The sequence below is a fragment of the Myotis daubentonii genome, chromosome 4, assembly GCF_963259705.1.
Source record: "Myotis daubentonii chromosome 4, mMyoDau2.1, whole genome shotgun sequence".
NCBI classification, from domain to species: Eukaryota; Metazoa; Chordata; class Mammalia; order Chiroptera; family Vespertilionidae; genus Myotis; species Myotis daubentonii.
Window position 1 is genome coordinate 52,092,361 of NC_081843.1, and position 18,696 is coordinate 52,111,056.

The 18,696-nt window shown below is 36.7% G+C and overlaps 1 protein-coding gene across 4 annotated transcripts in view; it reads right to left on the reverse strand.

Moving 5' to 3' along the window:
* MAN2A1 (mannosidase alpha class 2A member 1) overlaps positions 1–18,696 on the reverse strand; it is a 159,711-nt gene that overhangs the window by 59,453 nt on the left and 81,562 nt on the right. For all 4 annotated transcript variants that reach the window (XM_059693936.1, XM_059693935.1, XM_059693933.1 and 1 more), the window contains 4 exons: positions 17,176–17,378; positions 13,404–13,586; positions 10,772–10,886; positions 9,463–9,530 (listed from right to left, as the gene is read on the reverse strand). In XM_059693936.1, the coding sequence (XP_059549919.1) occupies positions 9,463–9,530; positions 10,772–10,886; positions 13,404–13,586; positions 17,176–17,378 (569 nt within the window). The remainder of the gene's footprint in view (positions 1–9,462; positions 9,531–10,771; positions 10,887–13,403; positions 13,587–17,175; positions 17,379–18,696) is intronic.

The following is an 18,696-nucleotide window of genomic DNA, read 5'->3' on the forward strand; positions in this document are numbered from 1 at the left end:
GTTTGGTTCTGATTGGTCGGTTTCTGTGCCAGTCAGAGTCAAAAGCTCTGCCTCCTAGGCAGCCATTGGCTCTTCACAGTTGACCCAGATTTGGTTCTGATTGGTCAGTTTCTATGCCAGTCAGCGTCAAAAGCTCTGCCTCCTAGGAAGCCATTGGCTCCTCACACTTCACACAGATTTGTTTCTGATTGGTTGGTTTCTATGCCAGTCAGCGTCTCTGGGTCTATCAAAGGGGCCTGATCAGAAAGGCGGGGCTGGTCAGCAGCCCCAGTGGAGGTCTGGAGAGAAATGGAGGCTCAGCTGCTGGCCAGGCCCTGAGTGAAAGAGAGAGGCAAGTGCTGATTAACACTGCCACAGAGGCTACAGATCAGACCCTGCTTCTCTCTTCAGGCCCCTCTTCCGGCCTGATTTGCAGCTCCCTCAGCAGTCAGTGCTGGGTCACCTTGCCTGCTGCCGTAGCAGTCAGCAGGACTGTAGGACTGACTTCCAGTTGGTTGAGCCTCCAGTCGTGAGGGACCCAGGGTTTTTATATATTAAGATAATTGTCAATTACTTCCACCCAATACAAACCACTTAAAAAAAAGCACTCACAAGCCAGATATTTAATTTACTTTAACACTGTCATAGTGTATTATGTAACGCCAACTATGGGGGAAGAACCTTTGGCATTACAGCAACAACAGAACAGAATCATTCAAAATTTGCATTATCTGGCATACACACATAAACTAATTCCAGCTCTTCACTAACACTATCTTATCTTCTTTCCAAAGTTTTTCTTAGATTCTACAAGTGACATATTTCTAGATATCTTACTGGAAATTATTCAATCATTCCTAAACTAAAGGTGGTAGTCCCCATGCTAACTCTGCCTTTATATTACAAGGCATCAAAATATCTCACCATATTTTTCTTCCCCATCTTCAGCACTTTCCTGATTGTAGTCCTTGATGGGATAATTGTAAGATGTCATCAACAAGCAAAATCAGTTTAATTTCATTAGACAAACCACACAACTCAATTCCCATATAATGAGAACAATAAACTAGAACCTCATGGCTAGTTAAGAAAGTTTGATTTAAAGTATAAACAGCTAACTGTCAATTGAAATATAGACTTACCAGTCAACTTCGCAGGTACTCACTGAACATACAACTACTGTGCCATTGCTTTTTAAGAAACCTTAAAACTATCATTTAAAATTCAGTCTGTTCAATCACTTCCATAATAAAATCTAAATTTAGTAAAATCTAAAATAATTTTGTACCTAGGAACAAAGTCACAGCAGACTAATTACAAGGGGCCTAGGAAGAAAGACTTTTATGAAGTTCACATAAAATATATAAAAAGAACAACTTGAAAGTATTGAGACAAACTCCACATTGTAAATCACTTAAAAGTCAATGTGTGAGATTTACAGTAGCCTACTGACATTCTCCTGAAACTTCTAAATGACATTAAAAATGTATATATAACTAATATACAATTATATTACTTAAAGCTGCTGATCATAAACATTAAACTGCCTGATGCAATAATTATAAAAATATTACTTCAGGAGGCAGAAGAATGGAATAAAAAATTTTATGAAAAGGCAAATTCTGATAATGAGGACTCTTGAATTAGAGTCAGAAAGTTAAAACACTCAGTAGAGTCAAGGAAAGGACTCTTACAAAGAAAAAAGTCAACTCTTAAAGATCTCCATGCTTAGGGAATGTGGTTCAGAAGGGTGAAGATTCAGCACTGCACAACTAGCAAAGATTTCTTGAGAGACAATTTCCAACAGGTTGTTAAAAAGGATGGAAATCAGGACATAAAAGAAAAGTTAAAGCATAAATGCTAATAATTTAACACCAGTCAGAAGAATCAAGATGGCATCTGCTATAATGTATCTTCATTAGGGAACTTGATAATCATTTAAAATAATTTCATAATTCTTCCAAATCATTACTCTATAGGTCTATTCTACAATATCCATCTTCAAAATCCAAGAAGTTTGAAAATAAAGATTTTTCAAAAACATTTGGTGGCAAAACTGAACTGACATGAAGCTACATTTAATTATTTATCCCACTGGATCTGACTATTCAGAAATGTAAAAGTATTCGATGAGTGAGTCCTGCCTCAGATTCTGAAGTGTTATATAATGTGTATATATGGCATTTTCCTAAAAAAAACCCACAAACTGAATTCACAAATTTATATAACCCTGAAAAGATTTCAGGTAAGGGTTAAGAACTTGTATTTTGGGGCAGGTTATATAGCAGAGTCTAAGTCACAGACCACTTACAGGAGACACCCTGCCTGTTTGGGTTCTGAGCAAGAAATAACTAAGAAATAAAAGGGGGACAAAGCTATGAACACATCCATAGTATAGTGCTACACAAGTCAGGAACTCAAATAGATCTGCCATTGAATGGCTGGCTGACTGAACCAACGAATAAGTACATTTTAACATGGTCTTAATTAGGGCACTAAGAAATAACAAACATTTAAGAATACAGCATTTTCTTAATATGTGAAAATCCCAAATCCCTATAGCATATATATGCTCTTATTTTATGAGCTTTTATTTTATCTCTCTCCCAATTCTTAATTTTGCAATACTCAATTATATTTTGGTTTTGAAATAAATAGAAAAATCTGTTTCTATAATAATTCTGTGTTTGAGATTGTTTTTCTACCTGATAGGAATGCTTGAGAACAAGTTTTTAAAAAATTTGTAACACCCAGTGCTAATTTATTTAACACATAAAGTGTACAGAACATAACTCCAGTTTGAGCTGAAGCAGGCAGGAAAGAGTAGGCAATGATCAGAAAACATTGTAGATGCCCTAGGATCTAGAGTATTACTCATTACTGAGCCTAAGAGTAGATGCTGGTAGTGGCCTACCCAAGAGCCATTCTCAGATTCTCCTTTACTGATAGAAACCCTATTTTACTCAGGATGATAATACTAGCTTAAAAAAAAAAAAAAATGTAACTCCCCGCCCCGCAAAAAAAAAACCACAACAAAAAATGATTCTGCATGCTTGGGGTAGTCATGTGACAGTTCTGGCCAATGAAATGTAATTATAATTCAATAAGTAGAGTTTCCCAGAAAATTGTATCCCTAATTTAATAAAAGTCAGCAAACTCTACTGGCATAACTTTTATTCATGCTCTTCCTCCTTCCTGGTTTGAACACAGGGGTAATGTGTGGAGAAGCAGGCATAATCTTGTCACAGGCAAAGGATGGCAGAGCTGAAAGGTAAAGGGGCCAGGTCCCTTCAATGACACTGTGAAACAAATCATGAGTCCTCAACTACCTACCTTGAAACTTGTTCATAAGAAAAATTATGCTTTCTTATAAAGCCAATGAGATCTGTTATATGTAGTCAAATGCAATTTGCAGGGAAATACTATACACACAAGTGATACTGGGTAACATAGGGAGGCCAACAAGTACCAAAGACTTAATATTGATCTTAAAATAAGGTAACATTGAATGCAAGACAATTCTGCTAAAGCAAAAATTTTCTCATAAAGATTCATCACTGCCGAAACTGGTTTGGCTCAGTGGATAGAGCATCGGCCTGCGGACTGAAAGGTCCCAGGTTCGATTCTGGTCAAGGGCATGTACCTGGGTTGCGGGCACATCCCCAGTAGGAGATGTGCAGGAGGCAGCTGATCGATGTTTTTCTCTCATCGATGTTTCTAACTCTCTATCTCTCTCCCTTCCTCTCTGTAAAAATCAATAAAATATATTTTAAAAAAAAAAAAGATTCATCACTGTAAACAAACTTTTCCTTAAAGGGCTGCTTATTTTTAAATATGTGTTTTACTTAACTACCTATCAAATATTACATGTAACTTCTTTCTCATAATGTTCATCTAACCATCTTAATTAGCTATCAATTCAGCAAATACCTCATACGTGCCAAACACTTCTTCCTTATTTCACTCAACTATCCACAACTTCTTCAATTCAAACAGGTCCTCTGCATTTTCTCCACAGAAATTGAAAGCCAGATTTCATTAAGACTTAAGCTAAAACCTCAATATTTACCAACCCTACAATGCTTTTATTACAAAAAACAAATGCTAATTTGACATCATTTAAAAACTAGCCGAAACCGGTTTGGCTCAGTGGATAGAGCGTCGGTCTGCGGACTGAAGGGTCCCGGGTTCGATTCCGGTCAAGGGCATGTACCAGGGTTGCGGGCACATCCCCAGTAGGAGATGTGCAGGAGGGAGCTGATCGATGTTTCTCTCTCATCGATGTTTCTAACTCTCTATCCCTCTACCTTCCTCTCTGTAAAAAATCAATAAAATATATTTAAAAAAAAATAAAAATAAAAATAAAAACTTCACATAGAATTTTGTGAACACAGAATATTTGACTAATCCATTGATGGTTATTGTTGATCAAAATGTAAAGTCTTTTAAAATATCTGTTCACATGATAAAGCTGAGAGATATATCTTCCAGGGCATTGCCGTTTGAATGCTCCTGGCACATATTACTAGACCACTTTCCTAAAAGACTGCTCCATGTGTCATGGTAGAATAATTAACAAGACCCAGGTCATGACTTCATCAGGTTAACAGGACATCTCTTCAAAGGAATATTATACATATAGTAAGTGAGAAAACATAGTTCTGTGGGAGCTTACAAGAGCAACACCTAGCCCTGACTCAAAGATATTAGGGGAAGGTTACACAGAATGTAACATCTAAGTTGAGTCCTAAAAGATAACGAGGAATCAATCAGACAAAGTGGGGGGGGGGGGGGCGGGTGATGGTGGTAGTTTTTTTTGTTTGCTTGTTTTCTTTCCCAAGCAGCAGAGGCTAGAAGTAAGAGAGAACTTGGCATGTCATAGAATTGATAGGTGAGTACTGAAGCACACAGTGCAGGCTGGGGTGATATGAAAGATGCTACTAGAGAAACCAAAATGCACACATAAGCCAAGTTAGCATTTAGGAGTTTACCCACAGGCCATGGGAGAATAAGTGGGTTTTGAGCTAAGGAGTTACTTATTTTGTTGAGTGCCTACTAACTGCTAGATTCCACAGTATTAAGTTCATATAAATAACCTTATTTAATTTTTCAACAAATGCATGAGGCAGAGATATCTATGACAAGGTTATTGCCATCACAGAAGTAGAGTAGTGGCATTGAAGGTCAGAAGTAGACAGAATTGAGATAAAATTCAATGTAAGAAATAGAATGAAAAGACCTGGAGTTTGTTTGGATACAAGTTGAAAGAAAAGTGACAAAGATGATCAGGGTAAATTCTATAATTTATTGTCTAAATGAATACACTTTTGAGAGTGAGAGGGGACACTAGTGACAAACTGGAACATATGACCACTATAAAATCAAGGCCCAGGTTTCTGGCCTGGCAAGCTGGCTGACAATGCTAAAGTTTTATTAAAGGGCTTGGGACCAGAGAATAGGTTTGAGTGGAGAGGAGTTCAGTTGGAAACACATTGAGGAGGTGAGTGGGTCATCTAAATGGAGCTATGCATCTGGCCTACGGGTGTGTGGGTCTGGAACTCTGGATACTTTCCTCAGAAATATATATTTGGGGAGTCAATAATACCTTGACAATAAATAATGGCAATTGAGTAGGAAATAACACTCTCACCATGAGCATTTATCTTTTAAATCTTCCTGAGGCAAAACAATTATTTATTTAAGATCTATAGGCTCCTGCCTCTCTACCTCTTTCAAATGCTAACATTACCTGAAGCTATAGATCTACATTACTGTGAGTAAACTACCTTTACATTATAAAAGTTCTGCCAAAACTAGATGGGCATTTCTCCTTTCAGTTTGGTGTTACAATTATTTGGATTTTACAATATCTATTTCCAATGTCTTCTCAATTTTGATTCATATACCTGTGAGCTGAGGTTAGACTTGATTATCAAGACAATTTTTAAAAAGAAGGGTGCCTTTCCTATGTTTCATAAGGATTTCCATATTTTAAAATATTTTTGTTGCTTTCACCTATGAAACATAACTAAGTATAAAATGACTTCAATAACCCATATTGTTCTCATCACAGAGAAGAAACCAAAGTCAGTCTAGCTTTTGTTCCATATTATATAATATTTGTCTTATTGTCTGGGTATTTGACAATATGAACTTTTCTTTTTAATTGAATTAAGTTACCAAAATGTACTATGGATGACTCTCTTTTAATTTATACTACCCAGAAATTAGCCCTTTACATCTATAAAGAGAGACTTTCTCAGCTAAGAGACTTTTTATCAATTATATCTTTGATCATTGCTTCTGCTCCATTTTTTTCCCCTAAAGAAAATCTATAATTCTTTTAACAAACTTATGTTCCCCAGAACAATAGGAAGGGGCTTGGGGGATGAATGAAAAAGGTGAAAAAGATTAAAAAGTACGAGTTGACAGTTACAAAAATAGTCACAAGGATGTAAAGTACAGTGTAGGGATTACTGTCAATAATATTGTAATAACTATGTATAGTGTCAGATGGGTACTAGACATTGGGGTGATCACTTTGAAAGGAATTTTAGGGATAAAACAGGCAAGGTTAGGGAGTCTCAGGAATAAAGAGGGTCCATGGGGGAGGAATGCATAGGTGAGGGCTTGGAACCGCCAGAAAGCATACATTCACAGTGAATAGAAAGGTGCCACAGGATAAGGTGAGAGGAAGACATAATTTCATAGAGGATAAAGAAAAATCATAGAGTATGGGGAAAAAGGAAACATACTTTCACAGAGGATAGAGAAATGTCAACAGATGCTGGAAAGAGGGAAACATATGTTCCCAGGAGATAAAGGAATGTTACAAGATAAGGGGAAGAAATATAGGGGGGCACCACATGGGTTTTGGACTTTGAAGATAATATTCTGCAAAAGAGTGACCAATTAGAAAAGCACAGGGTCATAAAATAGGGAAGGGGTCCAATTAGAAGAGAGCATGAAGAGAAAAAGAACTATAGCCTTTATAAACCTTAGAAAAAGGGGGCTTAGTGGGTTACCCCCTTGGGAGCCCCTCCCTACGTGGGAGTCTGTATTTGCTTCCATAAATTTCCACCCTTTTACTAACAAGTCCTTTTAGTCTGTGAATTTTATTCTTCAAACTTCATGAGGCAAGAACCCGCAAGGGGGAGATCTGCTCCCCGCACCCCATGTTTAAACTTCATAAGGTAACTGTCTAATCACTATGTTGTACACCTCAAACTAATATAATTGTATGTCAATGGCAATTGAAAAATTTAAAAATACCTATAGTTCTTTTGTTGAAATCCTGTCCTCTATACCTATAATTGTCTTTCTCATTACCACTCGTCTTCCTTTTCTCTGCATTCTTAAAAGTATCTCAAGAGTTTTAATTTTTTAAATTCATGTCAATGAAATACTCTTTCACAATATCCGTTTTACTCTTCAGAATCACTAATGATGTTCTATTCTAGCCTCCCAATGATCTTTCCTACAGCACTCCTCCCATTTTTCATATCTTGGCCTTTCATTTCAGCCTTTTGCTTTCTATTTCATATTGCTTAGAGATCACGACTCAACCATTTTGAGAATTCCAAAGATTGGGTTTTATTAACATTTTTTTTCTGGTCTCTGTAATAAATAATTTTTAAAGTTCTTCTGAGTCTTCACACTATTCCCATTGTTTTTTGTTTTTTTTTGGTCACTTTGTAGAGCTGTGTCATAGGTTTCCGTGATAACTTTTCCATTTATTTACTCTCATAGAAGTAACATCCACACTGAATGTTAAAGTTACCCTTGATCTTCATGTTGATATTGGCTCGTGACTCTCTCTTGTCTTGAGTTAGTTAATTTGACAAATATTTGTTATGCCAGATATTTGCCTGGGGATTCAACAGCAAACAAGTTCCCTGACCTCACAGAGTTAATTTTTAGTAAGGGCAATGTACAACAAAAAAATAAATAAATAAAATAACCAGATTGTTAATAAGGCCTGAAGGATATAAAGAAGATGCAGACATGGAGAAAAGTGTGAGTGAATAACACATTCAATGCGTAGTTGTAGCCTAACTGCAAGTTACCAAAAGGCTATGATCCAAGGTGGCTGTGCTGTAATATTCAGTCTTCTATTCAGCCCTGGTGCCCTACACATATTGGGGGCTTTTTTCTTCAACAAAGAATAGCATGGTATTCTTCTGTCCCATACTACCGTCAATAATAATTTCCTTGAATGAACACTTCCTTAAGATCAATTGTAAATTTTCTGTAATACTTTGATTCCATTTATTTATTTATTTATTTTTTTAAATATATATTTTATTGATTTTTTACAGAGAGAAAGGGAGAGAGACAGAGAGCCAGAAACATCGATGAGAGAGAAACATCGATCAGCTGCCTCCTGCACACCCCCCACTGGGGATGTGCCCGCAACCCAGGTACATGCCCCTGATCGGAATCGAACCTGGGACCCCTCAGTCCGCAGGCCGACGCTCCATCCACTGAGCCAAACCGGTTTCGGCCATTTATTTTTTAATAACTTAATAAAGTACACCTAGTTAAAATCATGAATTCCTCTTTACAGTTATTCCTTTATCCTATAACTAGTGACCTGTTGCGCGAAAGTGCGTGAGACCCGGGATACACACCCTCCCCATCCCCTGCACCACAGGACCACTCCAAGTCCCAGAGTCCTGCCCTGCAAGGCCGGAACACTGCAGACAGCCCCGAGTCTTGGAGTGCCGCCCGGACGTCCCACCTCTGGGCCCTGCGCAGTGGCTGCCGGGCCTTGCCCCTGTGGTGCGCCATGTGGGGCCGTGGGGCCTTGGAAACCTTGGCGGAAGCAGCCACCAGCCATGCCCCCACTGCCCCACCCCCGCTGTGCGTGCTGCCAACTTTTGATGCCATTACAGCATAAGGGACAATTTGCATATTACCTGTTTATTATATAAGATTTGTAAGAGGTGATATTAAATTTCTCAATTTAAATAGTAAAAAGTTATATTACAAAAATACATTGTGTATCTCAGTATACTGGGTACTGACTGATGGATATGTGGTCATTTAAAACAGATGACTTTTTGAATAATTGCCAATAAAAACATCAAGCATTTCTTTGTAAATCAGAGGCAGCCACCAATTAAATGCACCATTATTAGGTCAACTAAGTTTCTTTCTTCATTTAAAATAAATGGGGATTAATTAAAAGAAAGTAAGTAAACAGAAGTTAATCAGTAAAGAACATACTGTGAAAATAATCAATGTTACAAAGATAAGGTAATTTTTATCACAGCTATATATTTACCATCTCTTGCCAAGTATGCATTAACTATTAGCAATGAACATGACATAGTCATGAGAGGGAATCCATTCTTCAGGAAATATTTTAAAATTAATAAAATGATTAAATGAAATACTATCTGCCAAATAGAAAACAGAATCATGAAAACCAAAAGAGTCAAGTCAGAAAAGTAGTAAAAGTATAAGAGAAATGTATTTTACCTTGGCTCAGCACTCAGCTTTATTATATTTTTTTGTGGCAGGGAACCTTGTGATTTTTGTTTTAAATCCTATAAAAATGTAAAGAAAATTTTATTTTAAAACAAGCTTCGAAATTATCTATGCAATATTACCTTGCAAAAATCTTTAAAAAAAGCAAAATAAGAAAAAAATCCTCTTTGCAGCTACATAATGCCCAACAAAGTTCAAAATAAATAAGTCTTGTGTGTATTGTGCATGTGTATATATTTAGACATCTAGTACAGTCTATATTACTTGGGACTAGAGTCCATATGGGTAGCTCCAATTAGGAACAAAATAAATCTAGTTCTAGAGATAATTTTGCAAAAAGTTTTACTACTTTACTTTTGTATCATTATGTGTCACATTAAGAAATGTATGTCTACTTACTGCATTTTTTAACTTTAGTATGAAAATGCATAATCAGGATCTGATTGTAAGCATCAGTATATGTAAATATCTGATTCCACAAATGTAAATTTAAATTACATATAAAATGTGAAAGTCTATTATTCACAAGATTCTAATGACACATAAATTATAATTTTAAAATATCTGAGTGCCCATGTGGAAATGTAAAGAGGGTTACAATCAAACATTTCTTCCACTGTTCTTCCTTTCAGTGTATGCTCTGTTTTATTAGCTCCTCTGATCCTAATAATAACACTAGACAAGGTAGGTATTATCATCCCACTTTATGTTAAATGAATGAGGGCTCACAGATGTTATAACTTTTTCAAGGCCCATGCAATCAGGTGCAGAGGTTGAGGCAAACAGCTAGTCTCCTAAATCCTCAATCACTGTCCTACTGTTACACATCCCAGCACTGCCCATAGCCCTCATGGACTCATCCTGAAACCAGAAGATAAGTTAAGAGTACTCAAATTAAAGTTTACTAAGAACAGATTAAGGATTTATAGAAGTTCAAATATCAAGGGGATTCTAATTAATGCCCAGCAAAATAGTTATTTGTAATATCTAGTTACCTTACAATATCACCTTAATAGTGTTCTAAAAGAGTGTATGTTTCACATTCCTTGAAATAAGTTTATTATTTTATTTTTCACACTTAAATTTGGTCAGAACAAAGTACACACCATAAATCAAACATAGGCACACTTATAGGAAAGAACACACAAATAATTTATATAAAGTAATACAAATTATTTCAAATAATGTACAAAAAGTAATTATTTTTCAATGTCTTTTCACTAAGCTTCTCACCCCTTTTTTCCAATCAAAGAACAAAAGAATCACATTTTTATAATGGATATAAGAGATATCAACTAACCATGTCTAGGAGAGTATCGAAAGAGTATGATTCATATGAGTGTTTGTCCTTCAAAAGTAGTAGTAGTGTGGAAGATCCAATTATCTTCTTCAAATTCATTAATGAATGAAAGAGTCTGTGAACCAAAAATTTTATTAGTTTGAGAAATAACTTAAAAATCAGTACACAATATTTTCAATTTCTTTCATACTGGTTGAAGCAACATTACCCCATTCCTGTAGTCACAAAGTGAAACCTAGAAAGAACCTTTTTTTTTTTTTTTTTTTTTTGGTAATATATTTTTATTGATTTCAGAGAGGAAGGAAGAGGGAGAGAGAGATAGAAACATCAATGATGAGAATCATTGGTTGGCTGCCTCCTGCACGCCCACCACTGGGGATTGAGCCCACAACCCAGGCATGTGCCCTTGACCAGAATTGAGTCTGGGACCCTTTAGTCCACAGGCTGACGCTCTATCCACCGAGCCAAACCTGCTAGGGCTAGAAAGAATCTTTTTATGCCACCGATTACTAGTAAGTACTTAGAAGAAGAAAAAAGGTTAATCAAAAGATAACACTGATAAGAACTCACTTGAAATAGAAAACTTTCTGGACATACCTGCCTCTTTATTTATAATTCTCTTACCTGTGTTTTGAAATTTCCAAATGAAAATGTCTGTGATAATGACTTGATAATTGTTTATGATGTTTCAGTGAAGTGTGAACTGCTCACAAAGCAAATTCACAAATGTCAATACAATCTGAGAATTATTGTTGTGTGTTTTTCTCTAAGATGCAATTTGTAGAGGAATGTTTTTATAAGCTAAAAGTAATAGCAAACACATGGAAGATATAATGACAGGTATCTGGAAAGTTGATGAGACAGAAAATGTCCTGTAGCAAAAACTCAGTAACCTGTACCTAAATCTCTTTCAACATGGCAGCCAGAAAGCAAGGAGGCAGTGCAGGAGAAGGACTTCTCTTTATCCTCTTAGAAACTCAGGTCTGATTCTAAGTGACCTTATGTTTAAACTTTCAATATACCAAGAAGACAAGTGAAAAGAAAAAATTGAAGATCTAACCTTACTTTCAAAATCTCTTGAAACAAACAAACAAAAAGTTGCTTCTTGAGGGAAAAATACCAGCATCATTATCATCCAGTGAGTGTTTTCCACTTTAAATTCATCTTAAACCTCAAGAGATGGATTCCAAATACATATGCCACAAGAAAATTGAGAAGATATTCAAGATACTACCTTGAAATTGAATATATATATATATATATATATGACTCAAATCAACTAATGAAACCTCAAGGGTATTTTCTCCCAAATTTCTAGAAAGGCAGTCAAAATATTAACAAAACATAATTAACATTTATTTCAATTGGTAACATCAGCTGTGGATCAATTGTTTATGTAAAACAGAGATTCACTTTTTAAATCTATAAGAAAATCAGAGCATATTTTTAATAATTTTAAAGTGCTATCACAGCATACCACTGTTGATAGAAAAAAAAAATCTGGAAGAAATAATAATCTGAACTATAGTGAGGCAACCACCAACATTCCTTCCTGTAAGAATCTCCTCTGCACTGATCCTAATGAATGGTAGTTCACACTCCAGCATATTGATGGAAATCTCACTATTACAAAAAGATAAGCCTTTCCATTATTGGGAAGCACTGTTTACAAGAACCGGCTTTTCTAAGCTAAAGACTGTACTCATTGTTTCTAATTCTGCAATATGAAAATAACTGAGGTTTTCTCCCCTCATTCATCTAACAGCTTTATGATGTTAAATGCTACAAAATGTTGAGGATGACTTTAATATTAATACCCAGGCCTTCCTTTCTCATCCCAATTCCTTATATAATCCATATTTGACAAGGTTTCTAGGTTCTTGTACTTGCTGGTTATGCTTCTAGGCTTCCTCTTTCTTGTCAATATCCCTCTAGAAATATAAGATATCCAAGAACAACTGGATGAAATTAAATTTCTATACAATGAAGTGAACCTCTGTATCTCTCTGAGTTATAACCATGATTTGGTTATCAAATCCTTAGTTATGAAGGTACTCCAAGTACCACTTGGGAGAAAACAGGATCCATTTTATAATATTTTACTACTTCATTTGTACAAATGCACTGTAATAAAAAGTTGAGAAAGCTAGTACGCTGTGAACATATTTCTTGAAAAAAATGCTTTGAAAATTGGTGTTTTATTTTTACAGAAATATTACAAGGAATATTATTATTAGCACCACGCTCTAACCAACTGAGCTAACCGGCCAGTTACAAGGAATATTATTAATGTAGTCTGATATACATTACAAACTTCATCAAGCCCTATTTGGTTTGGCTCAGTGGATAAAGTGTCGGCCTGTGGACTGAAGGGTCCCGGGTTTGATTCTGGCCAAGGGCATATGCCTGGATTGCGGGCTCAATCCCCAATAGGGGACATGCAGGAGACAGCCAATCAATGATTGTCTCTCATCATTGATGCTTCTATCTCTTTCTCCCCCTTCCTCTCTGAAATCAATAAATATATATATTTAAAACAAACACACAGACAAAAAAACATCAAAAGATAAAGCTTATAACCCAAAGTTTTAAAAGATTTTGTTTTACGATCACATTTTAATAATTATATTACCTGGTACCATAATCCACAACCACCCAATCTTTTGCGGTTCCTGTGATAGCATCATGATGTTGAAACAGTCCCACATTCCTTCTGGCTTCTGTAAGCGCCGTATAAGAGGATGATGAAAGAAATGCACTTATCTTGTATTTCTGAGCTTGTTTCAGGGCGAAATAGTAGAGAATTTCAGCAGCCCTAAATGCATAAAATAGTCATTAATTTTTATTTCAAAATAATCATTTTAGGTTGCTATCTAAAATACGTTGCATTGATACATTTTCAAATGTGACTTAAAAATCCACAATTTCAGTACAATTTATAAGAAAGGTATTGATAATAAACATTTCTATTATACCACCAAGGTATCTATCTAATAAATCTATATCCTCAATCATCAAAGAACATAATTTTCCTGTTGATACAAATGGCTCTCATTCTAGAAAGAGACCAGTACACACTGGCAGCAAGATAGGCTTATTTATGAATAACATCAGGAAAAAAATATCTCAGCAAAGCAGTAAGAACGTGATAAATGTTTTCTTCCTTTCTTCTCTCCAAGAGCAGTGAAGACATATGCCATGAACTTCATCACCAGAAAGCTATTTACTCTTACAAATGTACATTAAGAGGAGAGGTGGTGGGAAAACGCACATTACAGGAATGGGAGGCGAACAGTAAAGGAGAAGCAGAAAATGATGGCTTGATTGTTCAGTGACAAGAGCTACTCTAAATGTTGAATAATAACACGCAATATAGAGAATTTAACAATAAAAACTGAAAGATGACAGGCACACTCTGGCTTTTCTTGTTTATTTTAAAGAATAAAACACTTTAGCTTTAAGAATAGCTTTTGAGCAAGAAAATGGGAATTTATAATTTTCACCTTTTATCTTTTTTTCATCAGAGGATATGATTCAAGATAGGTTTAAAAGTTCTTTAAAAAGAGCCATAGCTTGATGGAGTAAAAAATATAAGAAGGTTCTCTATGCAAAACATGTTAAAGATGATGGGAAGAAAACCAAGGTGGCTTGCAAATGTATTAAGATCCCAGGAAAAAGAGGAGATTTTCAGTGCTTTTTGAAAACAATAAATTCCTTTAAATTGTTGAAATAATGAAAAGATCAACACTAATAAAAGAGAAAAATGGTAATTGGCGTACGAGCTACCCTTTTCATTGGCTAATCAGGGCTATATGCAAATTAACCGCCAACTAAGATTGGCAGTTGACTGCCAACAAGATGGCGGTTAATTTGCATATGTAGGCACAATGCAGGGAGGCCAAAGGGAAAGCAGGAAGAAGCCCCCTGCCACTGACAGTGATCGGAAACCCAGGGGGGAGCTAAGAGCTGGGGGGCAGGGCAAAGGTGGCCCTGGGGCCACCTTTGCCCTGCCCCCCAGCCATGATCGGAGAATCAGGTGCCTTTTCCGTCCTGGCCAGTGGTAGCAGGAAGTAGGGGTGGAGCCAGCGATGGGAGCTGGGCACAGTTGAAGCTGGCAGTCCCAGGAGCTAGGGGTCCCTTGCCTGGGCCTAAAGCGAAGCCCACGATCGCGGGGCCGCTGCAGCTGCAGGTCCCCACTGCCCGGGCCAGACGCCTAGGCCAGAAGTGTCAGGCCTGGGCAAGGGGCTGATCCTGTGATTGGAGGGTGATGGGGGTCAACGCCTGAGGGCTCCCAGTATGTGAGAGGGGGCAGGCTGGGCTGAGGGACACTCCCCCCCACACACCCCCAGTGCATGAATTTCGTGCACCGGGCCCCTAGTATTAAATAATTTGTTTTTAAATTCTAACCCTTCTGAAATTTACAGCATAAGAATTACTAAATTTGTCTTATTAAAGAATTTGTGTACATATGTTTATACATATTCTTAGCAACTACTGGTTTTGAAAAGAATATATGTATATATATACCAAAATGTAAGAAAGTGGACTTTAAGAATATTTATTCTTTATACTTTACTTTTTTATTAAAATTTTAATTTGTAAACATTGTATGTTTACAAATGAGCATTAGGATAAAATATTACTATTATGAGATAATAAACTTATTTTCAAATAAATTAAATTATGAAATTCATAATTATATATATTTTAATGATTTTTTTTTTACAGAGGAAGGGAGAGGGACAGAGAGTTAGAAACATCAGATGAGAGAGAAACATCAATCAGCTGCTTCCTGCACACCCCCCACTGGAGATGTGCCTGCAACCAAACTACATGCCCTTGACTGGAATCGTACCTGGGACCCTTCAGTCCGCAGGCCGATGCTCTATCCACTGAGCCAAACCAGTCAGGGCTCACAATTATACTTTTATTGTTCATTTTAAAGCAGCAGAATTTTCAAATTATATTACCCATAGTTACTACTTCACCTTCAATATGTTCAATAAGTTAATACTGACCCAACATTCATAACTCTTTGCTACTAAAAAACAGTTGACATTGAAAAATCTATCATAATCGGGCTCTGTTTTTGTCATAGATAGTTCAGAATACCCTAACAGAGAACTAACAGTCTACTCAGTAAAATGCATAAATCTCTATGAAATATACTGTTTCATTACAAATACAGAAATAATGTATTCATCTGGCGCACTTGTTAATATCCAGTCAAAAAACATTAAGCTTTTGTAATAATAAGAGTAGCACAACAGTAAAATAATAAAAACACATTATTATACCAATGTACAACTCTTTAAGAAATTCATGTTTTTTTTTATATGCTTCCTAAAATGTATTGTTCCCACTAGTTTATAAAAGAGCATAGATATGATATAGCTTTTTATTTTTAATACTGAAATTTGTCATGAAAATTAATCATCATCAATTCATGATTTGAACCAAACTGAAAATGAATTCATCATGAAAATTAATTACTCTCCTGGGTTACACATACATACAAATCCCTGGGATGATTCATTTTTATCAAAAACAAGACTCAGTTAAAACTGTGCTTCTCCACTGTGATAGCCACTGGCTACATGTAGTACATGCATTTGAATTTACTAAAATTAAATAAAATTAAGATTTCAGTTCCTCAGTCACACTGGTCACATTTCAAGCGCTTGACAGTGTGGCTACCACACTAAACAGCACAGAAACAGAGTATTTCTATCACTGCAGAATGTTCTATTGGACAGTAACTAAAAGTTCTACTGGACAAGGCTGCTATAGAACGTTTGCGTGTTTTCTACTGACATTTGTCTTCTCCATGCAAGTTTATTTTTTTTCACTCTGCCTCGATTATTTCTCATCTCTTAAAAGTTTTGTTCTTCTAAGCAGAAAAGTGCACCTATAGAAATGTGTTTCAAATAAAATAAGAACTGAGATGAAGCCTCTAAAGTTCTCCTACCAACAAAATACATTCATTTCAGAGTATGTACTTTGAGGCTCACATTTTGGCTACTGAGAGGCCCTATTTGCTCCTTTTGATTCACGCCCATTTCCAATAATTTAGCCAGATTACTGACCTGTAGACAAATATGACAATGTCACTGAATATTATCATTGTGTGCCAATATAGGCAATTAATTAGAAAAATATAAAATACATAATACAACTCCCAGAAAAAATAATTACATAAACTGCTTTTCCTTCCAGAACAAAAACTCATGCAATAATTTGATTATGCTTTGGAGACATAGCTCCGATTTCATTAAAACTTCACAATTACATAAAATACATCCTGACACTCCATAAATGTTTTATATTACACAAAACTCTACAGAAGGCTATGATAATGTAAGAGAAGTAAATAACTAAACGCATCTACCTAAAGGTAAATGTACCTTAAGTGGGATTCCAATATTCTATCCATTCGTTTGTAAAAAGGTCTGGATGTAAAGTAGCCACTCCAGTAATGATCATCTCGGTCAGCGTAAGTGAAAAAATCTCCACTTAGAACAGGGAACAGTGACTGGCTATTCATTCTACTAGTTGCATCTTCTTTATCCAGGGCATCAAAGTAATCTGATAAAGTTCCAAACTGAATCTAGTAAAAATAAATTACACTTCAATTATTCATAGTTACATTAAAATTACTGTTGCGCTACAATGAAAAGTTTCTAATAAATACTTAAGGTAAGCTTCCAAGTAAAAATATGTAGTCTCAGAGGAAGGTGGGGGTGGGTGGGTGGGAGAGATTAACCTGGGAATTTATATGCATAGTAGAGGCCTGGTGCATGAAATTCATGCATGGGGGGTGGGGGAGTCCTTCAGCCCAGCTTGCACCCTCTCTAATCTGGGACCCCTTGAGGGACATCCCTCTCACAATTCGGAACTACTGGCTCCTAACCACTTGCCTGCCTGCCGACCTGATCGCCCCTAACTGCCACCCCCCGCTGGCCTGATCAGCCCCTAACTGCTCCCCCCTGCCGGCCTGATCTCCTGACTGGCCTCCCCTGCCAGCCTGATTGCCCCTGACTGACCTCCCCTGCAGGCGTGATCGACCCTGACTGTTCTCCCCTGCCAGCCTGATCACCCCTAACTGCCTCTGTCTCAGCTCCTGCCACTGTGGCTTTATCTGGAAGGGTGATGGGAAGATGTCCAGTCTAATTAGCATAGTACCCTTTTATTAGTATAGATATGCATACCTCATCGACACAGACAATAGTGTGATGAAGGCCTGGGAAGGGAGGTGACAGGGTGGAGGAAGTAAAAGGGAAAAAAAGGAGGATATCTGTAATACTTCCAACAATAAAAATAAATTTTAAAAATGTAGCTCAGATTTTACAAAACTCAAAAACAGGGGGGGAAATACTCATGACTCTTTCTTTTACTGGCATCAAGTCCCAAATTACACTAGGAGAAAACTTGTACAACTAACCATTTAGAAGAAGAGCTATTTAGATCTACAAATCTGTGGATCTGAAAACTCCTTACATATCTGTAGAATTTCAAAAAGTTCAATGATCAGGACATGAAATAATTCAGAAATGAAAGAAAGATGGGGAAACATCCTATATATAATAAAGAGTTAATATGCTAATTAGATCAAAGAGCAGAAGGACCATCCAGACGATCTTCTGGATGAAGCCGGGCCTACGAGGGCTGGCTGGGGCTGCAAGGGCTGGCCGGGGCTGTGAGGGCTGGCCAAGGCAGCTGAGACTGTGAGGGTCAAGCCCCTTGCACAAATTTCGTGCATCAGGCCTCTAGTCATAAATAAAAGACATATTTTGAGCAAAATATTCCAAAAGTCTAGAATAATAAGTTTTGTTAGTCATTAAGTACTTCATTATGTCATATACGCATACCCTCCCCTGGTCTCCCCTTCCTCTCAGTTTGAGTTCCTATAAGGGAGAAGGGAGGAC